At 39.0% G+C, this 19553-nt stretch overlaps 1 protein-coding gene across 4 annotated transcripts in view; it reads left to right on the top strand.

Annotated features, from left to right (window-relative positions):
• The first annotated feature begins 267 nt into the window (after nt 1–267).
• PRKCI (protein kinase C iota) overlaps nt 268–19553 on the top strand; it is a 30489-nt gene continuing 11203 nt past the window's right edge. The window contains exons 1-10 of one of the 4 annotated variants that reach the window (XM_067301604.1): nt 496–507; nt 5494–5566; nt 8460–8581; nt 12861–12950; nt 14364–14414; nt 15652–15737; nt 17173–17313; nt 17784–17838; nt 18562–18620; nt 19048–19224. In XM_067301604.1, the coding sequence (XP_067157705.1) occupies nt 5559–5566; nt 8460–8581; nt 12861–12950; nt 14364–14414; nt 15652–15737; nt 17173–17313; nt 17784–17838; nt 18562–18620; nt 19048–19224 (789 nt within the window). In that variant the 5' untranslated portion in view covers nt 496–507; nt 5494–5558. Of the gene's footprint in view, nt 508–5402; nt 5616–8459; nt 8582–12860; nt 12951–14363; nt 14415–15651; nt 15738–17172; nt 17314–17783; nt 17839–18561; nt 18621–19047; nt 19225–19553 lie in introns of those variants that run through there. The other 3 variants (XM_067301603.1, XM_013945205.2, XM_013945204.2) reach the window with 3 other exon arrangements.

The following is a 19553-nucleotide window of genomic DNA, read 5'->3' on the forward strand; positions in this document are numbered from 1 at the left end:
TCTGCTGCTGCCGGCCCCAGCCCCCTCCTCGCCGCTCCCACTGCGCAGGCGCGGGGCCCCGCGCTCCCGGCAGCCCCTGCGGCGCCACGCCCAGGCCGTACCAAGCGGCCGGGGAGACCCCGCTCGCGCATCCCCTCCCCTCGCCGGCTCCAGCGCAGGGCGCGGGCGAGTGGCCCCCGCGGCTCTCCGTACCCCCCCCCCCGCCGCCGCGTGGGCCGCCCCGCGGAGCACGGGCATGAGCGGGGCGGGCGGCGCCCGGCTCTCCCGGCGCGGGCGATCGGCCTGAGCCGCGGCTCCGCTGCCGGCTCCTCCTTGCCGCCCGTGAGGCCGCCGCCCCGCGGAGCGAGCCGGGGCGCGGCGCTCCCGGGGGGCGGCGGGCGGCCGCGGGGGGATGCCGACGCAGCGGGACGGCACCGGCACCATGTCCCACTCGGGCCCCGCCGGCGGCGGGGGCGGCCTCGGCGGCGACGGCGCCCACCAGGTCCGCGTGAAAGCCTACTACAAGGGGTGAGTGGCGGCGGGGCCCGGCGGGCGGCGCCGCGGCGCCTCGGCGCGGGGGCGCGGCAGCGGCTCGCCGCTTGGCCCGACGTTTAAAGGCAGCTCTTATCTTGGGGCTAAGCGCGGCGATAGCGGCGGTATGCTGGGCTGGGCTGCGCGGCACGGGCTTCTCCGCAGCCCCGGGAGCAGCGGCTTGAGAGGATTTGCCATTTTCCCGCAGTTGTTGCAATAAAGCGTCCGCGTCCTTGTCTCTTGGGGTGGTTTGCTAGCTTGGGGTTTCTGTCCATGGTGGTGCTGATAGTGTGATATTTTAATTATCGCGTTTTCAGTGCGTTTACCGGTAATGTTAAAATCTCGATCCTGGAGGTCCAGTTCTTGGAGGGGAAAAGGGGGATTAAAAAAGAAACCGGAAAGCCTGCTGCTAAAGAGCTGCGTTAAAATGGCTTTCAAGTGCTGTTGTGAACTAAGCCGAAACTGGCAGGACTCGTGCTCAGAGGGGCCTCTCCTCAAGGTGTCGGATTTCACTCGGGGAGAGGTGATGAACCGAACCCCTGTGGACTGAGCGGCCTCAACACATCGGTCTTCCTGCAATAGCAAATAGCATTAATCATAAACAAGGATGTATCCGGATAACTTCCTCTTCCCTGTGCTTCTGCTCACCTTGCCTTCCCACCCATCTTGATTCCACCTGACTGTTTACCTGCTGTTAGTAATAAGAGCATACTGCTCGATAACATTTTCCTGAGGGTAGAAAAATCATACTTAGAAAATATGCTCAGGGTCAGGATCCAAAGGTAGAGGGTGCTTGGCTGGAAACCTAGGTCGTTGGTTTTCAGGCCCTGGTTCACAGGGGCCGAGTGACTTCTGAGGGAGTCGGTGAATGGTAACTAAGACACATCCTCTCTCGATTGTGGTTCCACTGCAGACAGTGCTAGGGGTCTGCACAACAAAAATCTGAACCTGTCGGTGGCTCTCCAACAGCAGCGTATTGTGCCAGAGGAAGTATTCTGCTGGGGGTTGACAAACTAATATTAAACAATAACAGTTACAGGATCTAACTGTAAAAGATTGTCAGCGAGGTTTGACAGTGGTTCTTTGGGCCATGAAGTTTGGTAGCAAGTGATCTAAACAAAAAATGCAGCTTGCATTTTTTGGATTAAGATTGGATTTGAGACACATTCACAGATACCTGGAAGGAAGCTGCTGTTTGCAGTAAAGGAAAAATTTCATTACATCTGTAGTATTTACTATTTAGTAATGTGAATATCTGATGTCTCTAACTTTGTAATTTTAAGGAGAGACATAAGGACTATGCTGAGCATTTAGTATTTTCAAATACATTAATTTTTGGCCTATTTCTCTTCTGGGGCTTCTCTTGACAAAGGTCTATGAAAGTGCCATAGAGACTAGCACAATCTGTGGCTTGAAAATACCTGCAAAACGTTTTCAGAGTAATAAAATGGGAAGTTCTCAGCTGTTTTACTGTCACTGTAATCCACCATCTTAAAGAAGCGGAAATGCCTCTGGCTATTAACTGGCAGAAGTGTTCATTTGGTTAGACAGTGAACTAAAGTGGGAACTGTTGTGGGTTAAAACTCTTTTTCTTCTGCTGGGTCATTTTTCATCTTGATCATTTCCCTGTGCAATCACATGAATAGTTGCTGTAGCACAGGGAGGCTGTGGTGCAGGAGTAGAGAGAAAGCAGTTCAGGGTGGTGGGAGCGAGGAGTAAAACTGCTACACTGGACAGGAGTGCTGGCTCATGACATTTTACATATTTGGTAATAATTTCACAGACACTGAAATGTTTCTTTTGAGTCTCATTTACTGACTTTATCTATTAATATAATTGTCAGTTCACATGTAATAATGAAACTGAGTCACACAGGGAGTTGGTTAACTATTATTAATACAAACAAACAAGCTGGAATGCCTTAGTCATCACTTCTTTCAAGATCTAAACAAACTCATCTCCACTTTCCTGCAACAAAAGGTCTGATGTCCACTTCTCAGACTAGTGCTATCAAGAAATGGATATCGGAGCAAAACATTTTACCTGCGCTTAATCTGGGATCACTTGGGAACAAAGGACCTGAATCCTGATATTGGAGGCAGCATTTTCCCTTTTATCAGTTAAACTGTCTCAAGATAAGAGTTGGATAGAGGATTTTACAGGAAACGGTATTAGTCAGGAAACGTTAATCTCTCTTAATTTTCTTTCAATAGAAGCATTTAAACAGGATATAAAAGTTGTGAAAGTCTCACTACGAAGAACTTTTCAGCTTCTGGAAGGAATTTCTGGTCAAGGGGGGGGGGGGGGAGAAAAAAATCCAGCAGCTCAGAAGCACAGATCCATTCTTGAAACAGTTCCTAACCTGACAGTCAGACTGCTCGCCTGGTTCTCAAGGCACGGCTCTTGCCAGCTCAGACCAAAGAGCTGGCTCTGAATCCCTGTAATGTAGGTTAGTCTGGCTAAGAGCCTAATTGCTTTTCTCAGCTGAGACAAAGGCTTTCATGAAGAACTCTTTGAACGGTCTTTGTTTCGTTCTAGTGTTCAGAGGAAATACTTTATCTTAAATTCACAAAGTCTGTAAAACCAGGAAGGAAAATTTTCCTAAAATGAAGAAAGATCATGGGAATAAGGGTATGGAAATTCCCAGAGACTTGGGAATTAGGGCATAAGTTGAATTTACCTGGTATTTCCTTCTCTCAGTAAGCTGCACTTACCTTCCTAATAGGACTAGTTGTTTAAAACGCTGAAAATAACCTCTTTTAAGGAATTATCATATTCTGTTCAATGTATGTAATAGAGGTTCCTCAGTGAGTACTTAGGAATTCGCTGTTACACCAGATGTTTACATATACTTCAGATTTTTGTTGATACAGTAGCAAAGTTCAGCAGTTTCAAATGCTATACTTGAGTGGCGCCTGTAGTTACAAGCATTTCAGCTTTCTAATTTTTGATCAAAGTTTACTTTTTGGCTTGTCAAATTTATTTGTCTGTTTGTAGATAATTTTGATCTGTTCTGTACAGGAAAGCTATTTTATCAATGCTATGTAAGAAGAGGAATGCATTGCAGCGATTGAGAACAGCTAGGAATAAGCAGAACATTGCTTGTGCGCTATGAATCCTGTAGAATTAGTGGTGCTGATAACAGATCTTGAAGAACCGTGATTTCTCTCCTGGTTAAGACTGCTAGCTTCCTTTCAGTGACTGACATAAGTTTTGGACTGTCTGAACCATGTAGGCTGTAATTCGGGATAGACTTTTAATATTGTTAAAGGCGTAGGTCACTAATGCTTTGCCCACCTACAGTTTGATTTATTTCAAATGAAAAATACCACTGGCAGGCATCTCATGATACATTTTAAATTTGCTTTTTTAAAAATTTTAATACATTTGAGTGGGGAAAGGAGTGGGAAGAACAGTTCGGTGTTAATTATAAAATCAAAACACACCTCCATAGGTACTTCTAGGGAATTAATTTCTTAAGAATGTTTGAGTTCTCACATCGTTTCTTTACATTATTCTTTGTGTTGAGCGCTCAATGTAGTGCGGTCAATGTAGCAAAAAGTAACTCTTCAGCCCAGTATCTTCATTGTCTATTGGGTATAGCATTGCACAAAGGAGAGCGCTTAGCTTAAACTTTTTTTTTTTAAAGCCCATGAATACATTTTCACTCCTTCTTGCATTGAAACACTGACTTCATTTTGCAGATGAATATCTTCTGATGATAGTTTTCCAGATAATCAAATTGTGCGGGAACAGGCGGTTTCCAGACCTCAGACTTCTACAGTGGAAAGAGATGCTTTAAATCTTACCGAATGGTAGTGTCTGGACCCTGTGGAAGACGTGGATACTGACACAGCAGAATTCCCTAGGAGTTTTGTATGGTTTAGTTTCAGTGAGCTATAATTAGACCTTCCCTATAGCCTGAGTGACTGACCTGGAAGTATGATAAACGTGGTGTGAGGTTTTCCTTTCTGCTTGTTTGGTTGGTTTGTTTCGAGTTGAAAAAAAATCTAAAGCAATAGTTTCTGTTCTTGTAGTGGATTCTTCTCCAACAGAAGTTTGGGCTTAGAAGTGAAAATGAAATACATGTATTGAATTGCATTTAACTGTTGGCATTGTTTTGTGTCGTTGTTAAAGAATGTTATGAGTATTGGATGTTCTGTAAAAGAAGAGGTGGGGGAAAGAAGCTGTTTGATCTCAGAGGAAGGATGGGGAAGATAGCAATGAGGTTCATCGTCTTCTAAAAATATTTAGAATCTGTTCTCTAGCATTCATGTCTACATTTATCACTTGCATTTTCTCAGTCTTGCTGCGGTTTATCTTTCACTCATTCATATGTTTGCAGTATGCTATTCAGGCAGGCCTTTTATTATTAATATGGATAAAATGATCCTTTAGTATTTATGGAAGATATAAATGTCAACATTTTATTTGAAAGGAATTCAGGACAAGGACTGTGCCTTGTTTATTTGCATATTTCCTACTTTGCAGGTCCCTGCTTAAGATGTATAATAATACTAAAAAGTTAAAAAAAAGAAAAAAGAAAAAAAGAAAAAAGTGGTGCTTCTATAATAGGAATCAGTTAATGTATCCAGATGTTGTGGTGCAAATGGTCTGCTTTAATCAGAGATGTTTTCTGATTCCTTTTGTGTGTCATGAGGAGACAAGGCTATGTTATAGAATAGCTTTATAACAAACTTATGATTATTAAAAGCAGTGCTACAGCTTGTCTTCATCGGTAGGAAAGGCTTACTGTCAAAAATTTTTTTCCCTCATCTTAGTGAAAGAAAGCATTTTGTGTATATATATATATATATATATATATATATTTTTATGCAAAGCAGCAGGCCATGGTACGCTAACTTTACTTTAACTCAACATGCTTTACTCATCATACTTTAACTCAACATACTACTTTGTGTTTAAAATGCTGAATTTCTTCTCACCAGAGTTTAACTTTGTATCTTGGCTTGCGTTATACAGCATTTTGCTAATGAAGAAATCGTCAATGCAGCATTAGGTGAAAGAAGTGTGGAAAATACCATATAATGCAAAGGTGCGATAACAGAACTACTCTGGAAGTGAGACCTCTCTCAGTAGAAAATGTCAGTGTCATCAATATAATTAAAATTGCAAAATCTTTCAATTTCTACCTTATGTAAAGGTTGACTTCACAACTCTGGGGAAAATGTGCCAGATATTACTTGTAGAACCTTGCTCATACTTACATACTTTGTATAGATAAAGAATTTTTGTCTCTAGGCTGCTCAGAACATCTTAATTTTGTGGATATATCTTTTTTTTTTTCTGTTCACTGCAGGGCAGATACAAATTTCTGTTTTAAGTGGACCTCTTATCAAACATCATAAACTGTTAAACTCATTCCTTTTCCTACTTATTTAATCTTCACTTTTTGCTAGAGCATCAATGACTACTGCCTCTCAGGATTATAATGTTATCTAACTCTTCTTGCTTGTATGACAATAGGAGGCTTTTTAGTCTTATCACTGCTTCCTTTAACAAACCCTTTCCCATTATTTACTAGGTTAATTGCAGAAAAAGCTGTAAATGTCGAAATATTTAACTCTTTAGTCCTGTTCAGAACTTAACCCTTTGTTTTAAAAAAAAAAGTTCAAAATGAATATATCTGCACTAAAATGTGAATAAATTAAGGGGTGGTAAACTTTAGTGCAGAATCAGTGAAGTTGCTAAACAGTGCCTTAGCTCCTTCCAAAAATATAAATCCCTGAAAAACAGGAAATACAGGTTAAGACTTTGCCTCATAATACAATCGTATGTTTTCTTTGGGTGATGCCTGCGTATCAGTAAGGCACTGTTAAATCTGCTTCCAGTTGCGTAGACAAATACTGGCTTCGGGTTCACAGTTCACACATCTCGGGAGAGACTGCAAAGAAAAGCTTCGTGTTGGAGAGAACGTAGTTGTTCTTGTGGGACAGACACAATAGCGTAGTTCAAATGAAGCCCCGTTTGCCCAGAAGGACTGCGCTGCTGGGTCTGTCGCTCCCTTGGTAGCAGCTTCCCCCTTTGCACCCAGCTGGGACTGTTCTGAGGATTAAGTGAGAGGATCCCTGGGACCTTCTGCTGCAGCCTGCCCAAGCACTTTTTTACTTGTATGAAAGTTGAAGGCAGAACACGCACAGCAGTTGCTTTTCCATTTCTATTTATACTTCTGTATGTCAAATTTCTCTTATTTTGCTGGCAGTGTTCTGGAGCCCCAGGTGTTACTTGCACTTAGGAGATCCTTCTTTTTTTTCTGAAGTATTGGGACTTCAATAACTGCTCCAGAATATAGTCCTAAAGGGAAATGGAGCAGAGCTGCCACCTTGCTCTTTCAACTCTCATTCAATCCCGATGTGAATTCTCTCAGCAGGGAGAGAAGCTTTGTGTTAAGAGTGCCCAAATACCATTTCATCTTTAGTGTGGAAATAATGAGCAGTTCCAAATAATGTAGCAACTTTTTGAATGCTTTGTTCATATTAGTGAAGAAGTATGATTTTGCTATCCTAACAGTTGACTGGAGTCTTTCTTGTAACTAAACCAAAAATCCAGAAGCAGCCTATCTGTTCTTTTAGAGTGCTTAGGAATTGCTAGTTTATTTTATTTATGCTGCTGAACTTAAAGGAACCTCTGCAATATTCGGACAAACACGTTTACACATGGTTTCTCTGCCACTCATGGAACTAGTTCACACTCGGTGACCGCAGTATGTTATGTTAAATCGCACAATATTTGATACAACTCTGCCCTATTTAAAGACATTTAACTTACTGCACATGAAGACTTCACTGTGGAAGGCATGTTTATGTAAATTTTGACCAGATCAATATTTTATCTGTTGTGTCAATATGTATTTTTCACCAAGTAGTGTTAGCATTATGGCCTGTGCTTTGATGGAGATGAATCCCAAGTGGCTGAGATTGTTTTGGGAAGATAAGTCTCATTGCTCAAACTCTGGGCTTATACAAAAGGTTTGAAGAATAGCGTAAACAGCCCTATTTTTCCTCCACCTTTCTCTGAACTGTACCTTTGACTTTGGTCAAAGGACTGCAACCTTGGGTCACAGGCTTAACCTGCTTTCCTTTAAGGCCCAGCAAATATCAAGACAATGGGTTAACATATTAACATATTATGTTAATGTATTTAAAGCAGTAGGTGACTAACTCTCAATATTAATTATAACAGAGATACTGCTTTACTGTTATGCAGAGTTGGTAAACTTTAATTCTAAACGTATGCTTCTCTGTCTGCCTTCCCAGCCATTGTGGTACAGCATCATGGGTCTCTCTTTAAAGGCACTTTCAATATTTGGAATTTCTCTTCCTGATCTGCTAGGAAACCTATTTTATACTTTTCATTAATACTTCATAATATCTACACAATTACAATGCTAGTTGGAGAATATTTAACATTTGAATGCCTAATAAAATAACTGTTAAAAGAGTAAGCAAAGCTGGCAATATATTAATAACGTTCTTCAAAAATCTTGTGACGTTTTCTTTTTTCAGTTTCCACTGGTATAATATCTCTCCTTTCTGTGTGTAGTTCAAATCTGCTGCAACTCACTTCAAAGTTATTTGGGCATTTAAATTTATTTTCCAAAAGCAGGTAACTGGAAGAACAAACATCAAATAATTGGTTCTAAAAATCCCTTAGAGTCTGACTTTGTTGCAGAAAGGAACAGTGCTAATGGTTTATTACTATTTCTTTAATATCTTTAAAAGGCACAGTTTGTTTCTCTAGAACTAGTGTGCTTCAGTATGGCAGTCCAGAGATGAAAATATAAAGATGTAGTTTGCATAATTGGGGTTTTTAGAGGGCTGTGACAAAAGGTGGGTTTTATGTAAATGGTATATGGAAGGTGTTAGAGGTTGTGATCAAATGCTATATATTACAGTAGAGTTTCTCAAATTTGTTTTTCTCTTGCTCAGGGACATCATGATAACATATTTTGAACCTTCCATCTCATTTGAGGGACTGTGCAGTGAAGTTCGAGACATGTGCTCCTTTGACAACGAACAGCTTTTCACCATGAAATGGATTGATGAAGAAGGTAAACCGATACTTGATGCCCGGCCTTCTGACAGCTATTTGATGAATACATTGCTCAACTTTCTAGCTCTCCTTTCTTTCATTTCTTCCTCCCTTCCTCCCTCCACCTTCGTAAGATGAGCTGTATGTTTTTTAAAATAATAAATCTGAGTCCAAAAACAATTGGTCATCCAATGCCCTTGTAAATACGTCTTAATAAAAAGATAGTTATTTCAAACCACTTAGTATGGTGCTCCCTGTATTTTTTTTACCATATTAATAAAAGCTAAGTGACTATCAGTGTTAGGATTTATATAGGAAAGGGTTAGAAAGTGTTCCTTTATGCTGCTGAAGAAATCCATGGTTCACCTGCATCTTGAATATTCTGCATATTCTTGGTCCCTCCCATATTTAAATGGATATAGTAGACCTAGAAGAGGTTCAGAGGAGGGCCACAAGGATAAGTGAATGTATGGAACAACTTCCATAAAAGTTGTTCTAGAAAAGGTAGGCCTTTCCAAGCTGGAAGGGAGCACTGAAAAATCATGAATTAGATGTTTATCCACAGGAGGAAGAAGGTCCTGACAGCAAATAATCATTTTCTTTCTTTCTTCCAATACAAGAACTAGGGAGCATCAAATGAAATCAGCAGGAGGTTTCAGAATAAAAGCAGCTGGTTCTTCACTCATTTAAGAAAGCTCTGGAACGCCTTGCTACAGGATATTGTAAATGCCAGAAGCTTACATTATTGAAGAAGAAACGAATCCCATTCATGGCAAAGAAATCCACTGAGATTTGCTTAAAAACATAGAAACCGTTCCAACCCTAGAAAGTCTCAAACTCAAGTAGTTGGCAGCTGAGAGTACTAGGAAGCCTCTTATATGCTTGCTATATTCTGCCTCCCCCTGGCACCCACCCACACTTATGCATCTGTTCTTGGCTGGTGTTCCTACTGTTTTCCTCTCCGGTGGGGACAGGTCAGATCACCCTTAACTAAACTGTTCACTCCTCCTCCTACCATCCTTGAAGAGAGGAGGGAGAAGCAAAAACCTTGGGAGGACTTTGGCTGCTGCTGCAAACGGGTTACCAGGATTTAGGTAGAACTTTAGTCTGAGTCAGTGTAGAAACTACTGTACTGTGTAATGAGTAGGAAAGTTAATTTTGTAATAACTGAAGTCTTAAATGTTTAAAAAAGTTTTGAATGTTTGAATGATACAAATCATGGTATTTGCCCTAAATATAAATACCATTTAATATATAGTTGAATTGTAGATATAAACAAAAAAACTTTAAACTTTGAGTGGTTATATCAGCTGTTCTATCAGCAACCTAATGTTTAACACGTAGCTATTAAAACTTTTCCTGAATGTTAAAAGACAAATTACTTTTCTGAATGAAAAGGATTAAAATATCTATAGTAGATTTTCACTGAACTGTAGTACGACCTCAGACATGAACTCTTTTGTGGCCTTTGGCACTTCAGTTCTCCATTTTCCCTAACAGACGCTCCAGTGTCTCTTCTGAACTGTAGGTATGCATCAGTAAACCTTAGAAAAGGTTATCTGCAGTTCTTGACTTTCCCTGTGGAATTGGTGTATTCTGCACATAGGTTTTGAGCTACACCGAACAGACAAGACTGAATTATGAAATAGCTGTTGAGGTATTTTAGCATCCTAAGTACTTGATGCAATACGTAAAAGGTCATAACGTGCAGTGATTTGTCAGCAGTAATTAGCATAAATAGTGCATATAAAACTGTTTCCACCCTTTCTCACAGGTTTCTCATTCAAAACTGGGCCAGTTTATTCAGAGTTTAAAGCTAAAGAGGGACCAGTGTAGATTCTTGGAAGTGCTATGTGGGCAGGTGTGTTGAAGATCATGTAGTCTTGAGAATCCTCCCATCCTGTCCCATTCCCAAGTTGTTTACCCAAGGCAAACGCAGTGATGTAAAAAGGACAACAGTTATGACTGAACGTATCCTTCTGCGCAGTGGCACAATTTGAAATGAAAGTTTACTTCATTGTAAACTAGCTGTTTTGTTTTTATCTTGAAGGGGATAATGAGCTTTCCACTTACACAGTGTGAAAAGTCACTTGTAGTAAGAAGCACAACTCTTTTCAAAGAATGACATTTACAGAAAATTTTGTGCAGATTAAATGGTTTACTTGAAGTGACAGTTTGCCTCAATTTCTGCTTCTAAATTAGAGGCAGGTAAAAACCAGGGGGATACTGCAGTTAGACTGAAATATTTTCATATGTTCACATGGGATTCAATTTTCACAAGCAATCAATGTTTGCTTTAATTGTTTACGTCCAATTTAATTTCAGTGGAGAAAAAGTTCATCTGGTGATGAGAAGTGTGTTAAAAATGCCACTGTCTGTACCATGTGCAACTCTTGTGTCTGCAATGCATGGCTTCTTGCCAAGGCTTCCACCTCCTCTCTCCCTCCCTCTCCCCCTCCCTCTCCCCCAGTCTTCAGTGCCTTTAGTTGACATTCCTTCTAGACGCTCATGATTTGCTACCTTGCAGAATTCCTCTAGCACATCCTCTTCATTGAAACTTCAGTTCACTTTTTATAGGAGTATAAGGAAATGTGTGTACTGTAGTCTGGTAGTTGTTATACTCATGTTTGTTGGAGTATAAGACAGGATGTGGTATTTAGGCTGTCTTTTCATTGCTTACTAATTTGCTTGATCAGATGTGTGAATAAACTCTTTAATTGGATTTACATAGTCACTGAGTTTTTTATTTGTCATATTTTGAATTTTTTAGCCTTTGCAAGATGCAGAGCATGGTGTAGAACTGTTTCTGTTTCATAGAGGTCATGGTACACAAACGCAGACTTCATTCAGTTGTGAGTGTAATCACTTCAGAAAGTGGTCAGAATCAACTGAAAAAATAGAATGAACTTGATTTGTTTTTTGACAAACTGCTATTTTATCTCTTTGCGGACAGTTGATCTTACCCCTGTCTCATGAAATGTATTGTAGGATGGACATTAACTTGTGTTTGTGCTCAGTCTGTTCTTTCTTGGTGTTCAAAAGCGAACACTTTCCTATGACAGTTTATCTGAGCTTTCTTTGGATGGCTGTAAAGCTCTTAATATTCTTAGAAGAATATTTGTAGCTTATGTGTTTTATATGCCAACTCATGAGTTATAACCCATTGGGGTGTAATTTTTTGTATTGCATTGCTGAACTGCATCAGACTGAAGAAAATGTTTTGTTGCATGACTGCTCTTTTGAGTCTTTATAGCTGTTTTCAAACACTTAGAGATTGAGAAGGTCCGTTAAAGTATCGGATGAAGTTTTTAGATGAATCTTGAGAAACAGGTTGTTTGTGTGTCCAAAGGAGTATATCTGAAGCAAGGCTAGAATTTAAGGTCCTTCTTGGTCCTGATCCTGAATACAGCAGATCTCTGGCTTGATCTCCTTCACTTCCCACCCACTCCTGTCCCCAGGTTTTCAACTTACCTCTATGTCAGAATTGCCCCAGCTTAACTAAGCAATGTTTAGTGAATTTGAAATATCTCTGTGACTTTTTTTTTTAAACAGAAATGAAATAGCTACAAAGGGACTTCCTAAACTGTTACTTCTGAAATATAGATTTGTTAAAGGAATCCAATGCAGTCTTGTCAGTGAAACTAAAATACATACCAAATGCTTGTGTTGTAATCTGTTCTAGCTCAAAAGGTCCAAAAAGGCTGCAATTGTTTAAAAAAAAATCTTTTTTTTTTCCTGTCTTCATGTTCTTTCTGCAAGGCATTGTGCTTCAGATAGTCCTGTGAATATGAAAGTAGTAGTTAACAATCACAAAAATGGAGAATTTTTGCTTAGGTTACATGATTTGTGCAGGGTCTTTATTGAGGTTTTTTGGAGGAAAGACTAGAAGTTTAACTGCTTTTTTAACCTCAAGGTTAAATTCCTGTCAGTGTTGGAGAATCTGTGAAAATAGAATGAACTCAGTTCTAAGTAACACATTAAATAAAAGAAAATCTTGGATTTTCTCAAGATATCGTGCATCTTATGTACTGAAATAACGGGCAATCATGTTTGTAGCAAACCAAACCAATGATATTTTGTGATTATGATCTTCTTGCCTCTTGGAAATATCTCAGATTCTTATTTCCCTTTGAAAGCATTCGATATGACAGATGTCATCTCTGAAAAAATAAATACTATCAGAGATGACAGTAGTGTTTTGTTTTGCTAGAATGTTACACTGAGCCACTGTGAGGGAACAATATTGAATGGCACAGAACTTACTGGACTGAGTTTTGTGTTCTCTCTTCTCTCTGCAGGAGATCCATGTACAGTTTCCTCTCAGCTGGAGCTAGAAGAAGCCTTTCGGTTGTATGAACTAAACAAGGATTCAGAGCTTCTGATTCACGGTATGGTGAATTAAATGTGTTACTTCTGATGTTTGTACCTACAAAGACGTGGGTATTTTTAACCCCATATTATCTTTGTCTTTTGCTCTACTCCAGCCTCCTCAGTCAAAGCCTGTTGTGGCACTCTGTCAAGAGGACGTTGAAGACCACACACCAAACTTTAGCTGCCAGTACTTAGTCAGTGCTCTTTATGCAATTAAGGGAGGAAAAACTTACTTTGCTGTTAGTTTATCAATGAAAGATATAAATGAAAGAGAGCTTTCATTTACTGAAGCGCTTTCTAGCACTTGCTGGCGATGAATGGTAGAATATATAATGTGCAGTGTCCTAGCGCTTTGTTCTTGCTAAATGCTTTAGATAGCGTCTATATTAGGAAAAAGGAATTGGTGAACTCCATTTCTGATTAGCCAAAAGTTTAAGTTTTCTAGAACGAAGTACTTTATGCCAGTTTTGAACCTAATAATATCATGTCCCTATTTGATGTGAAATTGTTCAATTTTTATCTTTTAGGGTTCTTTATTTGCCTGTTGTGGTAGCTCCTGCAGTATATTTCTCTTACTGTTTGGAACTTTTTACAAGTAGGAGGTAGACTTCAGTTTAATAGAGATTACAGTGGATAAGTAGTGGATCATTGTAAAGATAGCGTGTGTTACACTACAATGTTTTAATGTGGTCCTGCTCTAAAAGGACGTGACAAATCCACAGTTCATCGTCAACTCAGTTGGAAGGAAGAGAACACTTTTCAGCTTCCCAATCTAGTTAGCATTTAACTCTTTTCCTGTGTTATTTAGGCTTGGATATCTGACGGTGTTGTAATTACTGCTTTCATTTTTCTCCCCAAAGACTTCTAAGAAGTGGAAGAGAAAGGGAATTTAATCCATTTCAATATATATTATTTCAATATGCTTTTCAATTTGCCCCATCGCCATTTGTTTTGGTTTGATAGGCTTCTGATTAAACCAGCACTAGAGCTAACTCTCCCTGTAGTCTACAAAAGTGGTTTTACTTCTCCCTGAGCGTTGTGGAGGTTAAATAAACTGAATAAAGGGTGAATGTAGACAACATCATAATTACCAGTTAGCACACTGTAATATAATGGATTTCCAAAGACTGAGCGTAACATTTGGTCACGTGAGAAAACAGCATCATTACTGGTTGCTAGTTACTTTCCTTAGGAAATAACTTAGTGTACTCTGTTCTACAGTAGTATTTTTCATGTGAACACTGCTATGACCAGCGTAGGGATTTTGTGGCAGCTTTTCAGCTCACTTGCTGTTGCACAAAGTTTTGTTAAAATTGCAGTCTGTGTTGTCTTCCAGAATGGTTGAATGCCTTTCAGAAGTGTTATGTTTAATCCAAAGACTTATCTTCTGTCTGAAATAGATTAATCTGAAGTTAATGTTTTTCTTGCAGTATTTCCTTGTGTACCAGAACGGCCTGGTATGCCTTGCCCAGGAGAAGATAGTAAGTAGACATTTTAGTGGAGAAGTACAGAAAATCAGGAATTCAAATTTCCTATCCTAGAACATTCTGATATTCTGTGCTTTTGCTTCCTGTGGTGGATAAGCATGTCTTTATGAAAACAAGCAATTCACATGTCTACAACTTAAATATTTAAAAGGAGTAGAAGGTCTTGCTAAACTTAAATGTTGTTTGTCATTTCTGAGTCATTGTTAATAAAGCATTTCATATTCCTGTTAACTATACATGTCTCTCTGCTTTCCTTGCTTTTGTCTCTTCTGTTATGACAATTTTTTTATTCTATTCATATCTCTTTGGTGGTTGCCATTTTGCTGGCTAACTAATGTGAGCAAAGGCTTATAACCAACAGTAATGAAGTGTCACATCGCCATTGAGACACCTGCAGTTAATTCATTTTAAACTGATGTTGAGGTACTATCAGGAGTATTCTCCTAAAACTTCTAAGTCGTGTTAGATAAAGTACTAATCATTAAAGAGGTAGTTTTCCCTCTGTTGTAATATAGGCTTCTATGTTCTGGATACTCATTTTATAAAAGAGCATTGTGTGTGTGTGTGTGTGTATACATGCAGACACGTCTGTCAGCTTGTTATCTAAGTCTCTGACAAATGTAAACATGAGTACTTGAAAGTTAACTTTGACATGTTTGTTTATGTATATTAGCAGTATGGGTGATGCTGCTTTTTTGAAAAAAGGAGGTTGTAGGCTAAATCTGAAATAGATTTGCAATTTAAGGTATAAGGTTTTGGTTCCTGACATGCCTCTAATGGCAGGAGAAATGGTGGCAGCTGTGGATCTAAAACATTGGAGGATTCCTGCAAGCAGTCTTATAAATCAGGGCATGCTCTGCAAATTCACCTTCCTTCCTTCCTTCCTTCTTTCCTTTTCCTCCCATCTCCTCCCCAAGTTTAGATAAGGTAGTTGCACATTTTGCATGCCAGTGCTTGTATTTGGACAGTTTTCATTTCCTTGACTCACTGTTTCTTTTAACTGTGGAAGAACTGAATTAACTTACAGTTGATCAGGAAATTCTATTTCAAATTTTCCCCAAAATTTAAAAAAAAAACAAAAAGGTACTTGGAACCTTACTCTGTGTTTATGTAAGGTTGCAGGAGTGAAAACTTACTCTGCAAATCACTTTATATAAAAGTGTCTATGAGAAGAATGTCATAGTTCTGTATTTATATTTTTATGGATATAATCATATGTTTTTCCTCTTAGAATCCATTTATCGCCGAGGCGCCCGCCGGTGGCGAAAGCTGTATTGTGCAAATGGTCACACTTTCCAGGCCAAACGATTTAACAGGGTGAGAGTCTTGGGTACTTACAGCAGTGTAACAGAGATGTCTTACTTGTGTAATTGTAATGTTACTGCCTCGAAAGATTAGAAGGTAGACTTATTCTCAAGAAACTGGATTTTGCCTGGTGTAATATCAAATAAGTATTCCTATTAATGAGTATTTGGGGTTTTTTTAATCAAAAACATAGAGTGAAATCACTGAAGCACCTTGTTTTTGTTGTTTGCCTGTAGTAGTTTCTAATCTGTCGTATTGAGACTTCTGGTAACCCTGTAGTTTCAGAAAATTTTGTCACTAATAGATTATCAGGCACTTAAAATAAAAAAAAATTGCTTGCAATTTCCTTTACCATATAGTCTGAAACTATAATATCAACTATATGAATGCTCCTTTATACCCTTAAAATCTTCCTAGAGGGCAGATTTCAACACTGCCATTAGATGACTGTGAGCTTGAAACACATTTGCAGTTCTTAAGCTCTGGGAGTGAAAAAGTCTGAGAGGTGCTTAAGACACATGGACTTCTCTTTCAAACAAACAGATGTTTCTGTAAACAATCTGCTTATGTTGGCATGTACTCAGCTGAAAATAACAGATCACTTGTAATCATTTTAAGAAGCAATGGTCAAACCTATTTAAATAAGGAGCGGGAAGGACTTCTAATCTGTTAAAACAAAACAAAATTTGAATAGCTCAGGTTTCTTCTCAGCTTCTGTAATCTTTCTTTCTCTTTTAAGCTCATTAAATGTATTGTGTGCTAAATAATGCTTGAGATTGTGTGTACCAGACCTCATCTTGAGCATCCTTCATATCTAACTTCTACTCTTTTACTTAATGCTCTGTGAAGCGCTTGTTGACCTCTTCCTGGTCAAAGGCTGTCAAGGCACCATCATTTAATCACTTTCCACTCTTGTTTTTAAAAGCAACCTGTTTTCATGGTTCTTTCAAGTTGTTTCGTGAATGTTCTTCGCTGAGTGGTGATCTGCCCATTTCCTGTTACCTGAAGCTTTTGCTCTCCTGCTTTTCTCCCAACAAATCTAAGGGCTCCTCTGTGCGGAGAGATGCTGAGACATGTTGCAAATTAGCGTGGTCATGCAGTAGCCTGCTGATTCAGCTGCACTGCTTTTGCGTTGGCCAGTGTCTGGCTGGGTCCAGGTGCAGCAGAAGAGGCTGGGTGTGCTTGCATCTGTCCATGTGGTTGTGCCTTTTGTGTACGGCAGTTGCTGCTTATTGTCCAGCTGTAATTTTTGAGCTCTTCTGTGTTGTATGTGCCTTTCTTAAATTATGAAGTCTCTGAGGTAGAGACTTTTTTTGCTATAGTAGCAAATTCAGTAGGGATCTCTCCGATCTTCTATCCTGTGTTGTTCAGTAATGAAAATGTGGTTGAAAAGTTCTTATTGCTTAGTTTTGCGTTTTTAATCAATTTTGTTGATTTGTCATTCTAGCGAGCTCATTGTGCCATCTGCACTGACCGAATATGGGGTCTGGGTCGCCAGGGATATAAATGCATCAATTGTAAACTCCTTGTTCACAAGAAGTGTCACAAGCTTGTCAGTATTGAGTGTGGCCGCCATACACTACAACCAGTAAGTAAAATTTATCCAAAAAGTTGTCTTTGAAAAAAAAGCCCATTTTATACTAGTGGTTTTCAAACTATCTGCAAGTAATTACAGTACATGAAACTTAAAGGCATAAGCCTTTATCATTCTGCTTGGCTACTCTGACACTTCGCAAGAAAGTTTGGGAGTCACTATGCAGAATGACAAATTTAGTGGAAAGATGGGAGTATAATTCTTGCATCTGATTTTTTTTTCTGTGTCAAAAATAAACATAATTGATATTTCCATCATCCTTCACTATGTTATGTAGCATATATATGCTATTTTACAGCATCCATATTGATTGGTAAAAGGTAAAAATTAGTTAGACTATATTCCTCTGGGATAATTTGTTGTCTCTAACATAAATTTGTTTTTCTCACTTGGACAGTCTGTTGCAAAAAATCAAATTATTAACTAATCTGATTTGTAGAAATCATTGTTGTGCATATTTGCAGGAACCAATAATGCCTATGGATCCATCGTCAGTGCATCCAGATAATGTAGAATCAGGTAAGATCTGTAATTTTTTTTTCTTTAGGTTATTTTAAGTAGTTGAAACATGAATTTTGGGATTTAAAATGAAACAGAATAACTTTAAGCCAATTACTTAGAAAACTCTTATTTACTTTTGTTCAGAGAACTTGAAAAATAAGTCTGCTTCTATATTAAGGGTGATGTAAGCATAAAAATCCTTCAGTTGTCCATACCTTCCAGTTCAAGAAACTACGCTTAAAAACTAAAAATTTTGGTTCCAAGTTGCACATTTCCTATCAATTAGCTGTGTGTTGTAAATGTTCCTATCAAACAAACAAACAAGCCCTTGATAGATTTGCTGTGGAAAAAATAGCAGGGTCTCTGCTGATCAGTATCCAAACAATTTCATTCCTGTAGCAGTCAGAGTGATGTTCCTGGCATTTGAATTGGGATGTTGATAGTGATCGGGGGGGAGCAGGTTTTACACAAGATCCTTTCTGTGTGCAGAATCAAAATTAATCTGAATAGATCTCAAAATGTAGTTCTAAGGTTTTATATTAGCCATAACTGATTATTAAGGCAGTATTGCAAAAGAATGATCCTGGTGGTTTAAAAAAAAAAAGAGTAGCAATTTTTTATTCACAATAGATGCATTTTAATTGAGCTTCTCTTTGATTCAGCTCTTGTGTGTGGAAATTTTAGGGCAATAGAAAATACTGTTACGTCCCGTAGGTCTAATGATTTTTCTTGCACCTCTAGTGATTCCGTATAATCCCTCAAGTCATGAGAGCTTGGACCACGTTGGTGAAGAAAAAGAGGTAAAATACCTTAAAACATGCTAACTGTAGTCAAAGATCAAGTCTGTACCTATCCTAATTTTCAGATCTTAAAAACTTTAAATTGTCAAAAACTGAAAGCTAGTACATAAAACATGTTTAGGTCACTAACTCGGGTATATGCACGTATGTCTTGCAAGCTGTTTTATTTTGAATCTTAAGCTGAGATGTGCTTTTGGTTCAGAAAATACTCCAAACTTTTCTGCCTCCTTCCTTTCCCCTCACATTCCTTTTCAGGACAGTGCAGTTTTAGGACAAACAAGTGCTAATTTAATCCTTTGTTTGTATTAATTTTGCTGCTCTGTTTGAAATGCTAACTTTCCTTTTTAAAAAAACAACAAACACCAGCCCACACAGTTATTAAAATTGGCAAGCCTGCTCACTAATTTCAAAGTGTCTTTATCAACAGGCAATGAGCATTAGAGAAAGTGGCAAAGCTTCTTCCAGTCTGGGTCTTCAGGATTTCGATTTGCTCCGAGTTATAGGAAGAGGCAGTTATGCTAAAGTACTGCTTGTTCGATTGAAGAAAACTGAACGCATTTATGCAATGAAAGTGGTGAAAAAAGAACTTGTCAATGATGATGAGGTAAGCAAGATTTTTATCAATAAATTAGGCAGCTCTTTTGAAGAGTTTCTGTACATGCTGCAGGTGGGGAGCCAGGCCTCTGAGTTTGCAACATTAATGGAGAAGTATGCATTATACATTCACTTCCTTACAAATACTATACCATAAAAATACCATAGAAAGCTCACAAGACATATTGTCAATGAAGACCTCAAAATTGGTAGACTGGTAGCTCAGAGCAGTCCTCCTGTGCCAGGGGTTTCTGTCATGAGCCTCATTGCCTCAACCTCTCCTGTCACTCTCCATTTGTACTCAGCACTATCTGCAGGAGTGCTCACGCAGAATTCAAG

The sequence above is a fragment of the Apteryx mantelli genome, chromosome 9 (assembly GCF_036417845.1).
Source record: "Apteryx mantelli isolate bAptMan1 chromosome 9, bAptMan1.hap1, whole genome shotgun sequence".
Lineage (NCBI taxonomy): Eukaryota > Metazoa > Chordata > Aves > Apterygiformes > Apterygidae > Apteryx > Apteryx mantelli.